The sequence below is a fragment of the Hemicordylus capensis genome, chromosome 2 (assembly GCF_027244095.1).
Source record: "Hemicordylus capensis ecotype Gifberg chromosome 2, rHemCap1.1.pri, whole genome shotgun sequence".
Taxonomy (NCBI): Eukaryota; Metazoa; Chordata; class Lepidosauria; order Squamata; family Cordylidae; genus Hemicordylus; species Hemicordylus capensis.
The window spans coordinates 46387664-46409362 of record NC_069658.1 but is presented as its reverse complement, the minus strand read 5'-3'; the positions used below and the strand labels follow the sequence as shown (position 1 = coordinate 46409362).

The 21699-nt window shown below is 42.1% G+C and overlaps 1 protein-coding gene across 1 annotated transcript in view; it reads right to left on the bottom strand.

Annotated features, from left to right (window-relative positions):
- Positions 1–1514: 1514 nt before the first annotated feature.
- The window catches only part of LHFPL2 (LHFPL tetraspan subfamily member 2), a 28882-nt gene continuing 8697 nt past the window's right edge, over positions 1515–21699 (bottom strand). Inside the window, exon 2 of the mRNA XM_053295448.1 lies at positions 1515–5778. Coding sequence (XP_053151423.1) covers positions 5522–5778 — 257 coding nt within the window. The 3' untranslated portion in view covers positions 1515–5521. The remainder of the gene's footprint in view (positions 5779–21699) is intronic.

Genomic DNA, 21699 nt, shown 5'->3' with positions numbered 1-21699 from the left:
TTCTCCCCTGTCATAATGTTGTTTGATGTTTTGAGCTTTCTGAGAACATTCAGGAAAAGTTCAGATCCTTTAGAGTTTTTCAGGCAGTTTGAAAAACCAGGAAAATCCAGGGAAGTTTGTCTGGTGCCTATAGCTCTCCTTGCAACTCCTCTGCAACTTTTGCTTGAAAGGGAGAGGACCAGTAGGCCTTTCCTTAGCTTGTCCAGACACTCCTTAAAAGGATCATTTCCTGCCAGAATGCATGGGACTTCATTGAGTTGGCGGGCATAGAAAACTACCAGTCACGTGCAAACTGGGCAAAAAGGCACCTTTTAATGGGGCAATTCTCTTTATTTAGCAGGGGGAGAGTAACTGGCCCTATCCACCCCCAGCACAGTACCCCTCCAGTGATTGTTGCTGTTGTCTGTCTTATGTTTCTTTTTAGATTGTGAGCCCTTTGGGGACAGGGATCCATCTTATTTGTTTGTTGTTTCTATGTGTAAACCACCCTGAGCCATTTTTGGAGGGGCAGTATAGACATATAATGAATAATGATAATGATAATAATAATAGTATAACAACAATATTACTGGGCCTATATTCAGCCTATATTCTATGATGATATCTATAATAATGACGATATTGATAATAAAATTCAGCCATCCCAGGTCCTTGGGAAGGACCCGATGTCTGGATAACAGGAAATTACATTCCTGTACATTCTCAGAGTGTAGACCTGTTAAGGAAATGCCTGCAAAGATCCCTCATTGTTTCTGCTTCCTCCCTGCTCTTCTTTGCAAGAGTATCTACTTGTGGGGGGTGGGGGACAACTGGCAGGGAAGGCTAGCTGAGCAGAGCCATCATGCACCCATCCAAAGTTTGGCGAGATTTGGGCCAGATTTATAATAGCATGTGGGTTTTCAAATGGAGTTGATATTCCAAGCTCTTTTCTTTCAAAATCCATCCATTACTAGTTCTGAGGCACAGTTTAATGATATGTTTAAGACAGCTGTACAGTGTGCACCTCTTGGAACATCACAGTATGACTGATGTGTGGAGGATAGTTGCATATCATGCAAGGACTAGGTAATGGATGTTTCCTGGATGGTTTTACAGTATCTCTGGCAAAGGCAATAATGGGCAAAATTGCTCCATGTTTACTGCTTTTAGGTAATAGGCAAAGTCATTTCAGAAGCCTTTGGATCACCAATTGTTTCCACAGTTTAGTGCTCATATTTAATCCTAGAGTGATCAATATGATTTTTATGCCTATTAACACGGGTATTTTTTTAGAGATCAAGTCAGTCCTAGAGAATACAACTCTTCGTACCTCCTCCTTTATGCTCCTGCCATGCAGCCCCGCACTGGGGTGTGGTTTTGCTCTCCCTTTTCCATTCACAGGGAAGCCAATGACCTCATTTTTTGTTGTTCTAATTCTTGTTTCACAGATAACTGGACTTCTGTGTCTTTCAGAATGGTGAGTATCTTCTACCACTTAATACCAGGGAAAATTGGAAATAGTTTAATTTAAAAAATCAGGTGTTAATAACTGTTTATTAGGCAAAGAAATTACTATATTGTAGACAAATTAAATTAGCAATACAGCTCAATAGCAATGTTCTTTTCTGTCTAGCAGACTATAGCATATCAAAATCCCTCCCCCCCCTCCTTTTTGTTGATCTCATCAGTTGCTAAATACCAGATACCCTTCACATTTAGAGTTTAGGCTATTAAATAAGTAGGCCTGGATAACCCAGATAGTTCAAAAGATGATGGAAATCTGTCATCAAAATTGCTATCCCTGCCTTCTTTCCAAAGAGGGATCTTCTAGGACATGGTTGGCACTTACTAAATGTTACATAGCATTATAGTAGCTTTATTTGTCCATGGAATGTCCACCATCTTTGTCCCTTTGAAACCATTTTATGTTCTTATTTTGCATTACATGCACTTATTTTTAATTTGCTACCCTCTGGAACCATCAATGGTACATTATACAATAAACATTTAACAAAAGTGATTCAACCACAGATGCTTAAGAAATAATTGTTAAAGAATTTTACAGATTTTGAGCAATCAAGAACACAGGTTTAATCATACTCATCTTCTGAGTTGCTGCAATACACTTAAGCAATCACGCACAAGGTCTCCTGGGAAGCAGAAATACTTTATAAAGAGTTTTATAGATGACCTTCAAAATGGCAGTGAAACCTATTTCCAAGTGAGGTGGTGGTGATCTCAATAGGTGACAAAGTGACGAAGCCAAGCTATATATATATCATTTCCCCACCTGGAACCACTCCACTCAGGAAGCATGAACTGATATGAAAACTTGAGTGTGTTTCATAAGAGGTATATTGTGTCCAGTATGGACTCTGCTAACGTTTGAGTGGATATGCACGTGCCCACCAAAGGTACAAATTTGAAATATTTCACTGGTCGAAATCCCAGTTCTACCCATGGGAATTTCGCTATGAATATATTAACTTTAAGATATTAACATTTGAAGACAATGTGTTGTCCTGCATATGGAATTACACCTGTTCATTCCTGAGACAGTCCTAGTAAGCTCTAGAAGTGAGAAAGCTCTTGTTTCTTGGTGTCCACTACAGTTGGTGGGGGATAGAGACCAGCATCTTCCCACTTGGCTCTTCTTGGACCACTAAGCCACTTACTTATTTTTTATTTAAGCAGCTGCATCCTTAGTAGCATAGTAAGCACAATTAAGCAACATAGCCAGGAGTTGTTTAATCCACAGCTCTGTGGCTTGTGCAAAGGTGGGGCCCTGTGGCTTAAACATGCAGTGTGACGTTGGTTTCACATCCATAACCCTAACCACTCCCAGCTTTGAATGAGCTGTAGTTTTAACAGGCCAGGATATTGCCATCATGGCTCTGCAGCAGAGGCAGGGGAAAGAGGGAGAGTGTGGACCTGTGGCTGCCTGGCAAGAGCAGGCCTTATTCATGTAGCAGGAAACTGGATTTCTCTGATGCAGACTAGAATCTAGAGAAGTGAACACAGAATTCCACCCCATCATTATCCCCCCTCCCAAAAGGTGTGCTCTAGCACTTCTAAACTGCCTTCAAACTCTGTAGTCAGAAAAGACATTTGAAGATTAAGTGGAATAGTAGCTTAAAGAGAAATGCAGCGGGGCAGAGAGCCATACTAGCATATTATTACCTTTTTGGCTGAAGGGAGAGTAGTTGGCAGGTTCTGTTACATCTCTTAAAATGAAACTTATTTTGAAACTCTGTGTGTGGTATATAAATGCATATGCACACTCTCTGATCAAAGTAGTTCTAGCAACATTCATATGGAGAAACGTTCAGGTAAATGTTGTGCTCTCTAAGAGATAAAATCACCCTGTGATGTCTTTGTCACTTCTGGAAGAAAACATTTGAATAGGTTACTGAAACCAGCATCCTGAGTTCAAAATACACATCTCATATAACCTTAGTCATTAAAATGAAATTTCCAAGCCATAGACTTCAAAGTACCAACAGAAAAAGAGCACAACAAAACAAAGCATGGCTGATGTGCATGGGCTTTTTACTGGTTCTTCAAGAAGATATTCTGGCTCAAACCTGCACAGCTTGTGACCTCTCAAGTTGAATGTAGCCCATCAGCCATATATGTTGGCTGTTAGGGCCTTACTAAACTTGTCTCGGTGTTGCTACTTGCCCAGGATTGGAAAACTGCGGGAGGAAGGTTGGAAGTACTTAGCAGAGCACAACAGTGAGCTGTGTTTGGCTTGGATCATTAACTTGTGTTGTTGTCTGCAAAGCTGTAGAACAATGTTAATCTGCTGGGTTTGTAGGCTAGGTGAGGTTGGCTTCCTTTGCTAAACCACATCACTATATTTGGAAGACCCTTTATTGCCCTTCTGTTACACTTCATAGTTGTCTTGACAACTTGATGTGGCTAGTACAGCACCTTTTGAAGCTCCCATGAGGGGAGCACATGAAGTTTTTGATCATACAAAATGGCAGCAACAGCAGCTTTGTAGAGAGGGTCAACTTGGTTTCTGTTGACCAACGTGGAAATCTCACAAGCACAGTTTGGCTCAACAGAGGAACCACAAAATGTAAGAACACTGTGACCTATTAATGTATGTGCCTTGAATGCATGCAAAGTGTTATAGCAGTGCCTAAAGAAGCAGCCATGGCGCCACACACACACATATGTACACACACCAATCCTGAGTTAGATGAGTAGACATTTAAATTTACATTCCTTTTTGCTAAAAACTTACATTTAAGTCTTGGAAAAAATTTTTAAAAGTGGTCATCATTAGTGGTTTGTAGTATTTTGGTCTAGAATCTTACCCTCCAATTCCTGTGTGTTTTCTTTCTACTGATGACCAAAATGCACAATGTAAATATTAAATCTTCAGAAAATATAACAATCAAATGTGGAAGATAGCCATCAAACATCCTTTCATTTTGCTTACATATCCACCACTGCAGCATACTGTTATTTTTCTTTAATGTGTTTACAAAAATACTAAAGGAATTTTAAAAATTACACAATGTCTAATGGAAGAGGGTCATTCTTGGGAAATGATCTGACTACACCCATCAGCACTTCCTATAGATGTAATTATCTTTATTTTTACACATTTCTATCAAATTTTCATGCAGTGCCACAGGCTAATGTGACTTCTTTAGGCATATCTGTGGTGAGATGATGGAAGTCTGTATTTTAAATAAGACGCAGTTGTTGGTATTCACAATCCCTTCATCAACTGTGCTTGCTATTGTCCCTGTATATGGATGTGGCCACAGTGAGGGCTCAGAACTTCATATGCTATATGCTAAGAGTCTTTACCTACCTACACTTATACAGGTAAAGCAATCACAAGATATGGGGGTGATGGTGGGGTGTGTGCTTGTGCTTTGAGACCAAAATAATTTAATTTTTAGTCTGGCTGCTACAGTACACTATGTTCTCTTCTTTAAGCTCTGAGGTGCACAGATTTACTAAACTACTGGTTTTAGTTTCAATATTTACTGTTGAAACTAAAATCAAGGCAACACCTCCCCCCCCCACCCCATCCCAAGTTTGTATTTGAATTGCTGCTTGTTCCCTAATGCAACCTTTTTTTCATAAACAGTTGCATACAAAATAAACAGTTGTGCTTTTTTCCCTTCAAAAATGCATCCTGAAAACATGCTGTGGAGGATGTTATCAATATGTGATTAAAATCAAACTTTAGTTATATCTTCTTGGGGAGTGCAGCTTAGAAACATGTTGGTTTATTTTAAACAAAATCCTTCAAATGATCCTTCATCACAGTGAATGTAGATAAAGTAGACTCACTTGCTTTCACAATAGTTAGGCACTGTTCATAGAAAGTTGAAGCCAACAAGAGTTTTGTAGCATCGTTAACATATTGTCTTATACTACATGTAGCCTTCTGTGCCTATCAAGTGAGAATGTATTGCTTGATCTCCAGCGGGTCTGCATCTCCATTACCTTGTATGGGAGTCCATTTATTGAGCTACGTGAAACCACTTCTTCTGAGACACATTTTCCTGGCCCATTAAAGGAGGCAGATAAGGCTCTTCCCCTCTTCAATTTCCTCCTGTACTTTGTCGCTGGACGTGGCAATTTCAGCTTGGGCAGAGAAGACTGCACAGATGAATGTCAGGACAGTGCCACCAATAGCAGTGTAGAAAGCCCAGCCTAAGGAACAGTCACCAAGTTTATAAGCAGAAGCATAAGGTCCACAATAGACTTTTGCTTTCTGGCAACCCCAACCAGCAGGGTATAAGATCAAGCCTAGGATAAGGAAAAGACCTGCCAAAAAGAACAAAGAGCAGTTAGTACAATGAAGATCTACACAGCATGGCTCCAAAAAGAAGCTGCCATCTGAGTAAAGGAGGGGTGTGTATTGATAAGAGGATAGATTTTTTTTTTTTTAAAACCAAGACTTTCAGCATGACCTAGCTTGCAAATAATGACTTGCTTTTGTCTTGTTACTTTCATTTCTGGGGTTGGAGTCCTGGTCATGAATAGTGATAACACTGTAAAGAAATACCCCTACAGAATATACCAGCACTTAAATCTCAGAAGAATGAGCTGAGGAAGGTGGAAATATCAGAATTACTTGTACTGCTGGACAAGTGGCCCTGCCTCAAATGACTTTGTTCTTAAATATTATTTATTTATTTATTAAAGCATTTTTATTCTGCCCAAAACTTACATCTCTAGGTGGTTTACAACAGGATAAAAAAACAAAGTAAAACATTCGTTAAGACAAAAATGGGGAGGGGGGGAAACACACACAACAATTTAAAAATTTTAAAATATTTTAAAACAGCATTAAAACCATTAAAACAACACTAATTAAAAGCCTGGGTGAAGAAATGTGCTTTTAAAGACTTTTTAAAAGCTGTCAGAGATGGGGAGGCTCTTATTTCACTAGGGAGCACATTCCAAAGCCTCAGGGCAGCAGCGGAGAAGGCCCGTCCCTGAGTGGCCACCAGACAAGCCGGTGGCAGCTGCAGACGGACCTCTCCAGCATTGTGGGACATGTGTGTATCTACCTAGCTGTAGCCACTAGGGTTGTGCACAAACTGGTTTGGAGGCCCTTTTACGCATCTCTAAACCGGTTCAACAGCAGGGGAGGGGTTATCTTTAAGAAGCAGGGAGGGTGCTCTTAACCCTCCCCTGCTGGCACTATGCTTAAAAATGGTCCAATGGGATTGTAGCATACCTCCTAGTGGCCCTGGTGTGCATCGGACCAGAAGTGCCCGGTGCATGTGCTGCACATGTGCACATCACGTTCGTACACGCACATGCACTGGGCACTTCTGGTCCGACGCACACTAGATTGGCAAGGAGGTATGCTGCTACCCTGCAGGATTGTCTTTAAGCACAGTGGTGGCGGTGGGGAAGTGTGCCCTCCCTGCTTCTTAAAAGTCGCCACCACCACTGCTGTCGTCGTCGAACCGGCTATTGCCAGTTCCGTGCACATCCCTCCCCCTGCCCCCAGTAGCCACTGAATCTGCATGCAAGATTGGATTCCACAAGTGTATCTAGTGTGAGGTGGTGACTGTGTGAATCTGCCTTTAATTGTACTGTGTGAAATTAATAAAAAAGCAACCATGAAAATGGTACTTGCTTATACTACTAGATGTATTTCTATTTGTTCTCGAGCTGAAAGTTTTCACTAAGTTATAAATCAAAGCCATTATCTGTTTACTTTTCAGTAATCTTTAGGGCAGGAACAGATGTGAGAACTTCTTTTGGTCTCATTCATGGCAATTAAAATTTTACATGCTCCAGTACATTATGGTTTCTTAATTAACGGGCAAGAATGCCAGCCAGCTGGGAGAAACAAACCTGTTCACTTCACAGGGTTACCAAATATCAGCTGCCTCAGAATACAGCACTATAAATGACAAGGAGGCCCTGAAACATACAGTCCTTTATCATGCATTTCCTAAATAAAAAGACACTACCTAGAACCTGTCTGTACCTTTTTATCCTTGCATTCACTACTGAAGCCCATATGTAAATTATGGCCCAGCTCACTGCAGGGATTTCTCTCTGTACCAAGCTGGGAACAATGAGAGACGTTGTGTAGAGTTTCCTGTCAGAACGCCTGTGTCACAGGGAGTATAAAGCATTGCTTAACCTTGGGCAGACCAGGAAAAACTGAGCTTTCATCCTCTGGAGCCCACCAGCTGTGGCAGACTAAACATCAGAAATCTCTTCCTCGATGTCATCAGAAGTTCCTTTGACAGTGTGATATGGCAAAATTCTTCAGGTGATGAGTCCTACTTTTTCTACAGCCACAACAAAAACATCTAAACACCACCACCATAGTCAAACCTTTGAAGATTTTTTTAAAAAGAGCTCATCAAAATGAGTAACTTTTGGATAATATTTCATATATATGTTTTTTAAAAGTACTATAGGCATTACTGTTGGTGGCATATGCACGCTACAAATATATATTATACATGTTTTCATGGCTTCCCCAAAGGATTCTGGGGATTGTAGTTTGGTGACAGTGCTGCAAATTCAGTTAGGGTCTCTTTTTTTTTGCTCACCCTTAAGGATAAGGGTATCCCTAAGATAGCTTTGCAGAACTGAATTCTACGTTCGGGATGTGTAAATGCTCCAAGAGGCAGTCTGCCATGGAATGTGTTAACAGGCCAACTAGCCACTTACATGCAACATATACTTACATGCAACATATACTGAGAACCATTTTAAAGCTGCAATTCTAAAATGCTCACTGGAAAGTAAGTTGCATTAAAAACTTAGAGGGACTTCTAAGTAAAGTCAGACTGTGCCTTGTGTGTACACAACAACACTACGCTGAAGAGGTATTCTATGTCTGAAATATAATAAGCAATTGCACCCTTGTCCTTAACATCCAAAACAGTTGTTCAAGTAAGAGAGCTTAACATTTTTTAAGTGGGGGAGTGTATTACAAAGGTATGAGTGACAGGATATGAATATACCACATCTTTGCAGTCACCACATCTTGTGACGGAGAATTCCATAGGTTAATTCTAAGGATGCTATGAATTCTATAGTTAATTCCTAGGATGTTGCATACTAGCAATGAACCTTTGATTTATGTCCATCTTCCATCTCTTTGTGGGAACTGAGTTTGCACTTGTTCACATCTCTCAGTCCAAGTAGACACAATTATAATTTCATGTTATGCACCCACCTAATGGCGCAGCGGGGAAATGACTTGCCTAGCAAGCAAGAGGTTGCTGGTTTGAATCCCCGCTGGTATGTTTCCCAGACTATGGGAAACACCTATATTGGGCAGCAGCGATCTAGGAAGATGCTGAAAGGCATCATCTCATACTGCACGGAAGATAGCAATGGTAAACCCCTCCTGTATTCTACCAAATATGACTCATGGCTCTGTGGTCTCCTAGAGTCGACACTGACTCAGGGGCACAACTTTACTTTTACCTTTACCGACTCAACATTTTGAATGGATTTTAAAAATGTATACCTTTGACTATCTGCTGAGTAAATACATTTTACAGTTATTAATATAGTAGTGCGAGTGCAGTATTTAAAGGGCCAGTGTCAGGGGTCAGCACTGTGGGCAGCTCCCAAAAAACCAGGGCCCTCAAAAGGGCTCCCTGCTAGTCCCAGAGACTGCCTCTGTACCTAGAGCCACCTTATGGGGTGGGTGGTGTGACTTCCTTGGGGTTTTCCCAGGCAGGAGAGGGCCCTTTGAAAGCTGGAACCTGGAAAGCTGAAAACTGGAATTTTTAGTCAGTGATTATTCGCACATATCATGACCCAAGCATGGATTATTGCAAACATAACATTTTAGAAAGGGAGCTGCAGCCTCTCTCTCTCTCTTTTAAAAAAATCACAATATATTTCCCTACACACACACACTTCAGCCAATACAAGACATACTTCCACCCTCTCTATATCTTAGTTTCAGAATTATTCACTATCCCTTAATCATTATAGACTAGAGTTCTGCTGCTGCCTTGTTTTGCTTTCAGCTTTACTTGCAGGTTTGTTCCATTTTAGATTTTGTGCAAAATAAACCTCCAAATATTGACAGGAACTGACCGGCTCACAAAGTATGTAAGAGTATGCCAGCCTAGTAGCATTGGGTTTGTGCAATTTGTGGAAATAATGGGCTTACTCTTGTGCAACAGAGTTTGTACAAATGTTGCATTTGTTCAACTTGCACAATCTGTGTAAATTGTGCAAATGCAAATCTTACGAGGCTGATGTGCTTTTGCCCTGTATGTGAGCCACTGTCCTTGCTGGACTAAAAGCCACATGGATAATGGATTCTGGTGTAAATCCATGCCACACTACTCACGTGGGCCTTAGTGAAATTGAGGTGAAGTACATCCCCAGCCAGAAAGCACTAGCTGCAGACACCATCTTTGCTGTGTGCAAACAGAGCTGAAACAAGCCCACCGTGTTTGGAATAGTAAGCAATAATTACTTTTAATTATCATCTAAAACATTTTGGCTAATTCCTCCCATCATTCTTAATGAATTTGATACCTGCCTCACATCCACAGGGACATTTTTTCTACTCTCTGTTAATGAAATGCTTTCACATTAAATGTTAGGTCCTGAATTAATACCTCTCCCAGAAGCATTAGTGTCAGTGGCTGATATCCAGAGCAACACACCACAGATGCACCCAGAAGCAGTGTTCCTCTAACAGGGATTCCCAGATGTTGTTGACTACAATCCCCAGAATCCCCAGCTGCAAAGGCTTTTGCTTGGGGACTATGGGAGCTGTAGTCAACAACATCTGGGAATCCCTGTTAGAGGGAACACTGCCCGGAAGAGCCACCTGCAATGTGGGAAGCTTTCCTACTGCACAGCGCCGGGGGTGAGCAAATTTTGAGAATGTGCTGTGCGGCATTATTGGGTGACCCAGGAAACCTCCAGAGGTAGCAGAAATAATGGAAATTTGCTCCTTCTGCTGTAGGTGCAGCTGTAGTGGGAGAGCTTCCTGCAGTATCCATGGTGCCTTGCTCTGGATGTCAAGCCAGTGATCCATAACTGTACATGAGACAAAATAAGCTTTCCATATAACTGCGAAGGGAAGTAGACAGCCTGGCAAGAGCCAAAATCATGCTTAAGTAACTAATTGTGAAGTGCTTTTTATTTGGGTTTCAGGGCAGCTCCAGGAATGCAACAGGGACCTGAACAGAACGTTGTTGCATTGAACCAGAAAGTACATCTCATCCAGCATTCAGTTTCCAACATGGCCACCCATGTTAGGGATGGGGCCAGAGCTCAATGGGAGAGCACCTGCTTTGCTCGATGAAGGTCCCAGTTTCAATCCTTGGTATCTCCAGAAAGGACTGGGAAAGCCTGCTTCATGAAACAGTGACAGCCATTGCCAGTCAGTGTAGACAATACTGAGCTAGATGGGCCAATGGTCTAACTTGGTATAAGGCAGCTTCCCATGTGGTTCTTCTGGGAAAATAGTAAAAGCAGGACAAAACGGCACCAAACTTTCCTGTAGCTTGTCCATGGCATCTAGTGTTCAGAATTGCATTCCCTCTGAGAGGTGGGATTCTCTTTAAAATTCATCATCACACAGAACTCCAAAGACCGACTTGTCATACACTGCGTCTGAGCAATGCCAGAACAGCAGCAGCTTTGCAGTGACATAAAGCAGATCCCCTGGCCTCATCTTAAAAACAACCTCTTCATAGCATAGTTACCCAGCTGTTTGTTTGGATAAGCTGAAGCATGCTATTTAGTTCTGACAGTCTCTTGTACAGCTGTTGTTCTGCCACATTAAACAGCAGAGTATACTGGTACAGCCAATCTCCAACTGCAAATGCAGAAACAATCCTCTCCCATTTCCTACCAAAATGGAAAGATGTTTGCCTGTTCAAAATGCCTCTGCAGAAATTAACCCAGTGTAGTCAGTGAAATGTCAAGTTTGCAGATGTGTATAGACCACGTTGCATGAGTTAAACAAAGGAAGAAAGTAAAGAACATGTACAAGGAGCTTCCAGCAAAAGTATTTTGCTTTTACTTAGTTCATGGGGAGTGGGATATTCACTCTCATGCGTAATTTAATTAAACATTAAGGGCAGGATCCAGATTAATTAGCCATTACTAAGCACCACTGAAATAAATCACAACTTAAAACTTTGGTTTTAACACATTGGTTTTAAAACCTTTGTTTTCAATACTGTTTTCAGTATTGCTGCTAATTTTATGTTATTTTATTAATTTTGTGAACCATCCCATGCAGTATTGTACTGAAGAGGTGGGGCATAAATATTTTAAATAAATAAATGATTAACCTGTCCCATTAATTTCAATGGGGCTTAATTGGAATGCTGTCTTAAACAAAGACAGCTAAACTTTCCCTCTTTAGTCTAAGCGTATCAAAATGGAAACCTCAAGATATGTTTCTGGATCAAGAATATAGAACTACACGTACAGACTACAAACTGAGTCCCTGCATACACTTGTCGGTTAACGACTTCTTTAGTCATTGTTTTGCTTTCAACCAATTAATTCACTCACTAAAAGGTTTTTCAGCGGTCAGATATTTTGACGATATTTAATGGACTTTTTGGGTGGGGCGGGGAGTAAATAAATATATAGCTTAGAAAATAATCTTCAAAATGTAACTCGAACCAAGAAATGTACCTAGGCCATTAACACCACCAGCATCACTGAAAAAAGAGGACAGCAATGGCTATACTGTAATCCAGTGAACACAGTCCATATTTGAAGTAAAGGTATAACCCTATTCAGATATTACGTTGCATGTGTGTTCAGGTGCCTGTACACACACATACATGTTTTTATGTGAATGACTGTGTTCATTTAAAAACTTAACCTGGCTACAGGCCCCCTGAAATGCAGGATACAGATAAAATCCACTATAACGTGCATTCAGGGTAGGGATATACATGAATTGAGGTCTGTGCACAGGTTTGGCACCACGGGAAGGGGAGAGGAGAGCATATACAGAGTGTACAGGCGTTGAACATAATGTGTGAAGAGGACTATTGTGTTTCCATAATGGACACATTTTTATTTACCTTTACTTATGGTATTTGTTTCCTGCCCATCCTCTGAGGAGCTCAGGGAGTTTCTTCTGTTTTAACTTTATAACAGAAATTGTGTAGAGAAGTGTACCCTCTTCCCAGATTCTCCTGGGTGGGGGCATAAGAGAGCTCATTTTGATTCTTTGGGTTTCTAGCTTGGGCCTGGAGGAACAGTAAGTGCAGAGAAGCCAGCAAGTGGCTCCACCTCCAAGGTTCCCACTACCCTCTTAAAAGGCTGTGCTTGTACCTACACTTTGTTATAATTCAGTGTAGAACAAAGTCTACAGATCTGTTGGCCTCATTTGGTAAGCACATTTTTTGAGATCTGCTCAAAGCCCCTATCCTGCCCAGAATCTGGAAAAAGACAAGGCTCTTCCTGACTGTGTGCTGATTTCCAAGTTTCATTGAAGTCAGCATGAGATCTAGAAGAGCCCCTGCTCTTCTCCAAGGTCTGAGAAGGGCAAACGGCTATCTGATTCTGCTTAGCCAGCAACGAAGGCAAGGGCTTGCCCGGCAGTAGCATGGGGCCTTGGAGGCAAAGCTCAACATGATGATGTCACAGACAAGAGCTTAGTCCTCTTTGGGAGAGAGACAGGGTCAGAAACAAGCACAAATTCTGGCTGGCTAGCGGGGAAATGCTTGACTAACAAGCAGAAGGTTGCTGGTTCGAATCCCCAGTGGTACTATTATCGGGCAGCAGCAATATAGGAAGATGCTGAAAGGCATCATTTCATACTGTGCGTGAGGAGGCAATGGTAGACCCCTCCTGCATTCTACCAAAGAAAACCACAGGGCTCTGTGGGTGCCAGGAGTTGAAATCGACTTGATGACACACACAACCTTTATCAGGGCCAGTCGTCTTATTGATTTGCATAGAAAAGATGTAAGCATGCACTTAACTATCACACTGAAATCAAATGGGACTTAAAAATGTTTTACTTTAACTGGTTCATGCCCCAGGTTTTTTGTTTTGGTTTTTTTACAGTCAATATGGAGTGGAACTTAACTGTGTAAGTTATAAATTATCTCCTATAAATTCCAGTTTAACATCAAGAGGAAAAGTTTCAAAATAAATTATTAAATAAATTTAGCAAACCTTTGTCCAAACTCTGAACTGATTGGGAATCTTCAATAACTTCTGTTCACTAAAATAAATATGTGCGACACAGAATAAGCTAACGGCAAGAAGCACTGAAGGAACTAAAACTAAAAGGTGCAAGATGTGGTTGACACCACCAGGATAAATGTGGTTGACACCACCAGGATAAATTACAGCGTCTTTCATAACTCAGATAATCTTGTAACAATTATTCTAATCTCATGTCTTTAGTGTTGGTAATCCCCAAAATACCCACATACTGTGAGTCAGCAACAGCCCCCAAATCACAAGACAGTCTTAAAAATGAAATTAGATGCCTGGGCTGTTATTTCTGCTTTCAGTGTTGGTTCCTTAAGAGTTCACAAAGCCTTTATCTACAAATATACTAGCTAGAAAGCCTCTTAGTACTCTTTGTGCCAACTATAGCAAGAGCTGAAGACCTAGAATAAAATAATATTTGTCGAGTTCTTGCACACTCTGTACTACTGGTTTCCATAGAGTATTATCAGAAGCTCTCCAATGAGAAGATCACTAATGGTGGACAAGTTTCCAGAAACAGAGTTTGACTACTACTATCAATCTTTCCCAACAGGACACATTGGCTAAGTTCTAGGATACAACCAGTTCAAGTTTGCAGTGGGCAATGACAGGCCCAGCCAATAATCTCACTGGGCTGGCTGGACACCCCAACATACAGGAGGTTTGGGGTACAAATTCAGGGCCCCTACGGAAGAACAGCCCTGCTGGTTCAGGCACAAGGCCCATCTAGTCCAGCATCCTGTTTCACACAGTGGCCCACCAGATGCCTCTGGGCAGCCCACAGGCAAGAGGTATGTGCATGCCCTCTCTCCTGCTGTTGCTCCCCTCCAACTGGTACTGAGAGGCATTGTGCTTCTGAGGCTGGAGATGGTCCACAGCCACCAGACTAGTAGCCATTGAGAGACCTGGCCACCATGAATCTGTCTAAGCCCCTTCTAAAGCCATCCAAGCTGATGGCCATCACCACATCCCATGGCAAAGAATTCCATAAATTAATTATGCACAGTGTGAAAAAGTACGTCCTCTTGTCGGTCCTAAATTTCCCGACCTTCAGTTTCATGGGGTGACCCCCGGTTCTAGTGTTGTGAGAGAGGGAGAAAATTTCTCTCTACATCTCCACTCCATGCATAATTTTATACACTTTGATCAAGTCCTACCCTTAGTCGCCTCTTTTCCAAGGTAAAGAGCCTCAGATGCTGTAGCCTAGCCTCATAAGGAAGGTGCTCCAGCCCCCTTATCATTTTGGTTGCCCTCTTCTGCTCCTTTTCCAGTTCTACAATGTCCTTCTTAAGATTAGGGGTGTGCACAGAACCACCACACTGCGGTCCAGCACTGGGGTGGGGGGTAGCTTTAAGAGGATTACTGGGAGTTTTTGTAGAGCAAGATCGGGGAAGGGGCGGCAGGGAGGTATCCTGCCGCCCCAATTGCTCATTACATTATGGCGCCAGAGCGGGAAAGCGGCAGGAGGGGTAAGTAAACTCTCCCGCCACTCTTAAAGCTACCCCCCACCCCCGGGCCGAACCACCCAGGTCCGGACCGGTCCGGGCCCATCCCTACTTAAGATACGATGACCAAAGCTGTACACCGTACTCCAGATGTGGCTGCACCACAGATTTGTATAAGGGCATTATAATATTAGCATTTTTATTTTCAATCCCCCTCCTAATGATACCTAGCATGGAATTAATCTTTTTCACAGCTGCCGCACACTGAGACACTTTCAATGAGGTGTCCACCACGACCCCAAGAGTTCTCTCCTCATCAGTCACTGACAGCTCAAATCCCATCAGCGTATATGTGAAGCTGGTGTTTTCCCCAACAATGTGCATCACTTTACACTTGCTTACACTGAAACACATTTGCCATTTTTCGCTCACTTCCCCAGTTTGGAGAGATCTTTTTGGAGCTCCTCACAATGTGTTGTGGATTTCACTACCCTAAATAGTTTAGTGTCATCTGCAAATTTGGCCATTTCGCTAGTCACCCCAACTTCTAGATCATTTATGAACAAGTTCAAGAGCACTGGTCCCAGTACAGATCCCTGGGGTATCCCACTGCCTACCTCCCTCCATTGTGAAAACTCTCAATTTATTCCTACCTACTCTCTGTTTCCTGACCTTCAACCAGTTACCGATCTACACATGAACCTGCCCCCTATATTCCATGACTGCAAAGTTTACTCAAGAGCCTTTGGTGGGGAAATTTATCAAAAGCATTTTGGAAGTCCAAGTATACTATATCAACCGATCACATTTATCCACATGCCTGTTGACACTCTCAAAGGACTCCAAAAGGTTAGCGAGGCAAGACTTTCCCTTGCAGAAGCCATGCGGGTTCTCCTTCAACAAGGCCTGTTCTTCTATATGCTTAACAATTTTGTCCTTAAATATTCTTTCCATCAATTTACCCGGCACTGAAGTTAAGATGACTAGCCTATAATTTCCTGGATCCCCCCTGAATCCCTTTTTGAAAATCGGAGTCACATTGGCTACTTTCCAGTCCTCTGGTACAGAGCCTGATTGTAGGTACAAGTTATATTTTTTTGCTAGGAGGGCTGCAATTTCACATTTGAGTTCCTTCAGAACACTTGAGTGGATGCCATCTGGCCCTGGCGATTTGTTAATTTTTAGTTTTTCAGGAGAGTTTAGAACATCTTCCCTTGTCACCTCAAATTCGCCCAGTTCCTCAGCTGCTAAAGCTGAAAAGCTCAATTCTAGAAAGGGTATATGGTCAGAATCCTCCGCCGTGAAGACAGATGCAAAGAACTCATTCAGCTTCTCTGCAATCTTCTTATCATCCCATTTCACAACCTTATCATCTAAGGGTCCAACCGCCTCTCTGGCAGGTATTCTGCTTCTGAGATATTTGAAGAACTTTTTGTTATTCCCCTTGACACTTCTAGCTATATGCTTTCGAACTCTCTCTTTGAATCCGTTATTGTCTCCTTGCATTTCTTTTGCCAGAGTTGATGTTCCTTCCTGTTCTCTTTATTTGGGCAGGACTTCCATTTTCTGAAGGAAGTCTTCTTCCCTTTTATAGCTTCCCTGACTCTACTTGTTAGCCACACTGATGTCCTCCTGGACTTGGTGGCACCTTTCCTCCTTCTTGGTATATATTCCAACTGTGCTTCTAGTACTGTGGTTTTAAATACGTTCCAAGCTTTCTGGAGTGATTTGACCCTCCTGACTTTCCCTTCAACTTCATTCTTACCAGTCCCCTCCACTCATTTTTAAGAAGTTTCCTCTTCTGAAGTCCAACGCATCTGTGCTGGACTTCCTTGATAATTCTCCACTTGCATATATACTGAATTGGATCACACTATGATACAGATATGTATCATAGTGTGAATATGATATGTTGACATGGAAAGATCTAGAAGTTGGGGGGACCGCAAAAGATGTTGACATGGAAAGGATTCCCTCCAAGAAAAAATCTGAAAATCATTGGTGTATACAGACTGGAATCCACATGTGATGCAAGTTATTTAGACACAATGCATGCAAGCCCCACTCAAACTAATGGCTTTTGCAACAACGGCAGCTGTATTCTTCTGCAAGTTCCATTAGTTTAAAGCTTGTTTACATTTTTGCAACGCCACATACGCCCCTTTGTCCTGAGACTCCAGCATCATGAGCAACTAATTAAAACCCACAAAATTAAAACCCACAATAATAAAATTTCAGTTAAAAACACACTCAAAATAATTGCATGTGAGAAATGAGGATTTCCTTAATGTTCACAGTTGCTTGGGTTTCCATGGGGACGGGGAGTCTCAGAGCCAAGCCTAAATGTGTTGAGATCCATGACTGGATGTCTGGAAGCTTTTAAAAGCTTAACTGTAGCCATGGGGGTAGGGAAGACTCAGATCAGGGCTATGACACAAGAAGGGCAGGTTGACTCTTCCCACTCCGCTCTTTTCCCAAACCAAGCTGCAGAGTAGGGGGAAACTAAGAGGTATCTGTAAATGTCCCTCTGATAGACATATACTGCAGCAGGAACAATCTGGACTGGGAAAACTGCAGTGGGAAAGGATGAATACAATCCTCCCCCAGCATCGTGGCCCCAATCCATTTGGCATTTTGAAGAAAAAAACCCACAATCGCAGATGTCCCAACATCACATCTGGTTTGGGCCTCAGAGAGCCAGTTAAAACATAACAAAGAAAAAGAGGAAATAAGCACAAGTGAATCATATTTCTTTCAAGGCTTTTACTGTACCATCTGCACTAGGGCTTGTGGCGCTCGCCTGCAGTAGTAGTTGCGAGCTCCCAGAAGACTCTTGAAATCAATCCAGGTTAGTTCTATGAGCCCCAGGACTGCATGCCACAGTACAAAGCGGAAAAAGAAGGGCAAATTATTTGTGCTTTTGCTTCCCATGCCGCTCTAAAATTTAATAAGTGGCTTAACCAAACTGAAAAGGAGAGCTAAAAATATGTACAGTACGGTATACAAATACATTGAGTATTTGTACTGAATTTTACAATGCAACCCTAGGCATGCGTACTCAGAAGATAGTCCCACTGGCTGACTTGAGCGCTTTCCAGACTAGTCCCTGCAATGGGGTCAGGACGCATCTCGGAAGTGTGCTTCCACACCACAGTCCCTACCCAGACAGCAGGGTGCCATTCACATTTCCAATAACTTGTTTCAAATGTAATCACTGCAAAATGGAGCTACGGTCGTACATCCAGCATGGAAAAGTTACTGTTTTGTTGGGTTGTTAGTTGCTGCGAGACTGCTCCCCCTGCTGTTTCTGTTCCGAATGCGACTTGCCCGAACGGAGGAATTTTGCTGCTAATGAGCAGCTAGTCTGGAAAGCACCCTGATGTGCAGCCTGCCTGCCGCCTCCACAACACTCTGCCTTTGGAAGCAGCCCCGACGAATTGCGGCACCTGGGGGAAACTGCAGCCACACTGCTTGCACAACCACTCATTTGGACAGTAACAAGGCTGCTTCTCAGTCTGCAGCAGCCCTGGGACAGAATGTTATTCACTAACAGAATGCTTTGATAACGTTCTGTCCCAAGGCAGCCTCATTACTGTCCAAATGTATGGACAGTATGCACCATGTCAGCCACTGTGTTCAATGGGATTTACTTCTATGTAAGCATGCACAGGATTGCAGCCGTAATCTCTTCTTCACACCTACCATTTCAAACATCAGGAATGGATTCCCCCACTAACTTTAGCCGTAAATGTTTCACAACTGTGGTGTGAATAGGATTAGTGACGGGTACCCCTTAGAGGGAAAATACACACACACATAGAGAGAGAGATTGATTTACACATTCCCCACTCAGTCTGGGACCACTGCCCCAATGAATACAGTGGTCCCCATACTGCACAATGAGCTGCTGGTCCTAGTGAGAGGTGTGCTTGCTGTATCAAAGGCACTGTAAACCATGCCTACACTGCTTCCAACGGTGGGGATGCTATGTGCCTACTAAGGAGTGTGTAAATGTTGTAGCAATAGTACCCTTTGGGGACAGGGATCCATCTTATTTATTATTTCTCTGTGTAAACCGCCCTGAGCCATTTTTGGAAGGGCAGTATAGAAATCGAATAAACCATCATCATCATCATCATAGGCAGATACCAGCCCACCACTGGAAGCAATATGGGTGTGCTTTACAGTGCCTTCAAAACATCAAACATGCTTGTTACTTGGATCAATGTCCCGTTGGGCCAATATGCGGGTCATTATTTCCAGGTGGTAAATGTGGGCACTGACCTCCGTTTGGTAACCAATGGCCACATCAGCAATTCCTGGCTTGCATGTAACATATTAGAATAACTGCTTCACAACAAATTATATCCATTTCAAGAGGCTCCATCAACTTTCTTGAGTGCATATCTAGACTGAGCTCATTATTTTGGAAAATATTTATGATACAGAATATCTAAGGTTTTCTCAAATTTCCCTAATAGATTCATGATAGACATACTAGACCTCTCATGCCATTCAGTCCTTAAACATTATTAATGCTATTATCTAAGGCTTAAATGGAGCTGAAATCAATAGTTAAGATTGTACTGTAAACCCACCAAGGAAGATAAGAAAAACAAATGTTTCACAACTCTGATGTTATTTTTCCTGCATATGGTATTTTCCTTGCATATGGTATTTTCCTGCCTCCTGTCCTATCTATTTGATTATCACCAAGACAAGTTTAACCTTGCTTAGTCTAAAAATGAAAAACACATGCCGGTCAGGCTGCCTATGAAGTCTTCATGAATATTGTAGGTTTGTTTCGTAAGACCTGTTGGCTGCCTGTGCAATGTTTTCTTAAAACTCTTCCAAAACTGGCCTCAAGGAACATTCCAATTCACCTTGCAAAGTATTTCTCTATTATTGTTCTGCTACAGTATATTAGCAAAGACACAGCCCACTATCCAGACAGATGGGCAGAGACGGTAAGAAAAATTTGGTAGGGAACAGGAACATAGTCTTCATGGCTATATGCTATCTCCAGGTTCAGAGGCAAGATGCTTCTGAACACCAGTTGCAGGAAAGCAACAGCAGGAGAGTAGGTATGCCTTCTCTTGTTTGTGGGCTTCCCGAAGGCATCTGGTGGCTAATGTGGGAAACAGGATAATGGACGCGACTTGGGCCTGATCCAGCAAGGCTCTTCTTATGCCTGTCTGCTTAGAATATATATTTATTAACAACATTCTTTTCCTTTTAGGTTCATCTCTTTCCCACCCACCACCCCATATACTACTTTCTTGAGCTTTAACTTTCGGCATTTAAATACATATGAGCTGTCATACTGGAATGCAGCCATCTAAATACAGGAACTCATGTACCATGTTGTTCAGAGTGCTAATGTACTTGACATTGTGTCAGGATTTCCACTATAAAATACACAGCTTTCATAGTAGGCTGGTATTAGTGGGTTAAAAAAAGAAGAAGTGGAAACTTAGCACAAAACATGTGCTTAAAATAATGTTTGAAAATATTTTGACAGTGATTTATTATAAACATGGAAACAAGCATGTAAAAATATGTATTCTTCATTATTTAATATTTGTACAACACCGTCAGTGTACTTGACACCTGCCAGAGTTTTACAGGAAAAACTAGATCAATGACCTAAGGATTGTACTGTCTACAAAAGGCAACAAAAGAGAGTAACTAAGGTGGCAAGAGAAGAAGTTGACAGTTACTTACAAACTTGGGTTACAGTTGTGAGTTTAGGGGTTTTGAGGAGGGATCTGAAGGAAGAAAGAGGAGGTGGGTGTGGCACCACATCACATACTCAGGGAAGGAGTCCCAAGCATAGAGAGAGTGGGTGGAGTGACAGAGAGCCCTTCTGGTAGCGGAGGGCAATAGAGCTGGACGACTAGTAGTCTTGTTGGTTCCATGGGTGGGGATATATTGGGAAACAATACCTTGTGCGGTATGTCAGCCTAACCTACCTCAAAGAGTTGCTATGTAGGATAAAGGGGAGGCACACCATGTATGCCACCTTGTGCTTCTTGGGGAAGGATACAAATGTAAATTATGATGATGATGACTGGGATGGCCCCGACAAATGACAATGCCCTGATCCATTATGGAAGGCCTACACTTTAGACTGCAATGACTGTACAGTACTGAGCAGTAATTTGTACCTGGGGAACCTCTTCCACTTCTGTTCTTAGACTTTGTTCTGTCATGCTGCTTGGTACCATTCCACAAGATAAGCACAGACTTGCTGGCTGGTGGCTCAGTTAAGATAACATAAAGCTATTTATGATGCGCTCTGCTTCCATTCTTAAGGTTTTTACACAGAGTGTTACTGAAAGTTTTAATGGACAAACTGCAAATTTTATCTGGATGCTACTTTGCCTATTTTTGAGTCTCCCCCTGCCCACATGCATGGGAGGTGCTTCCAGATACAGAGGGCACCAGCTGCAATGTGTGAGGTGTGTGTGAATATTGCAACCACATGGGTGTGGTCAATCACATGGCTCATTCTTTCCGATTTATTTAGTGAAAACATTTCTACCCCACTCTTCAGGGCACTGCTGCTCAAGGCAGATTACAATAA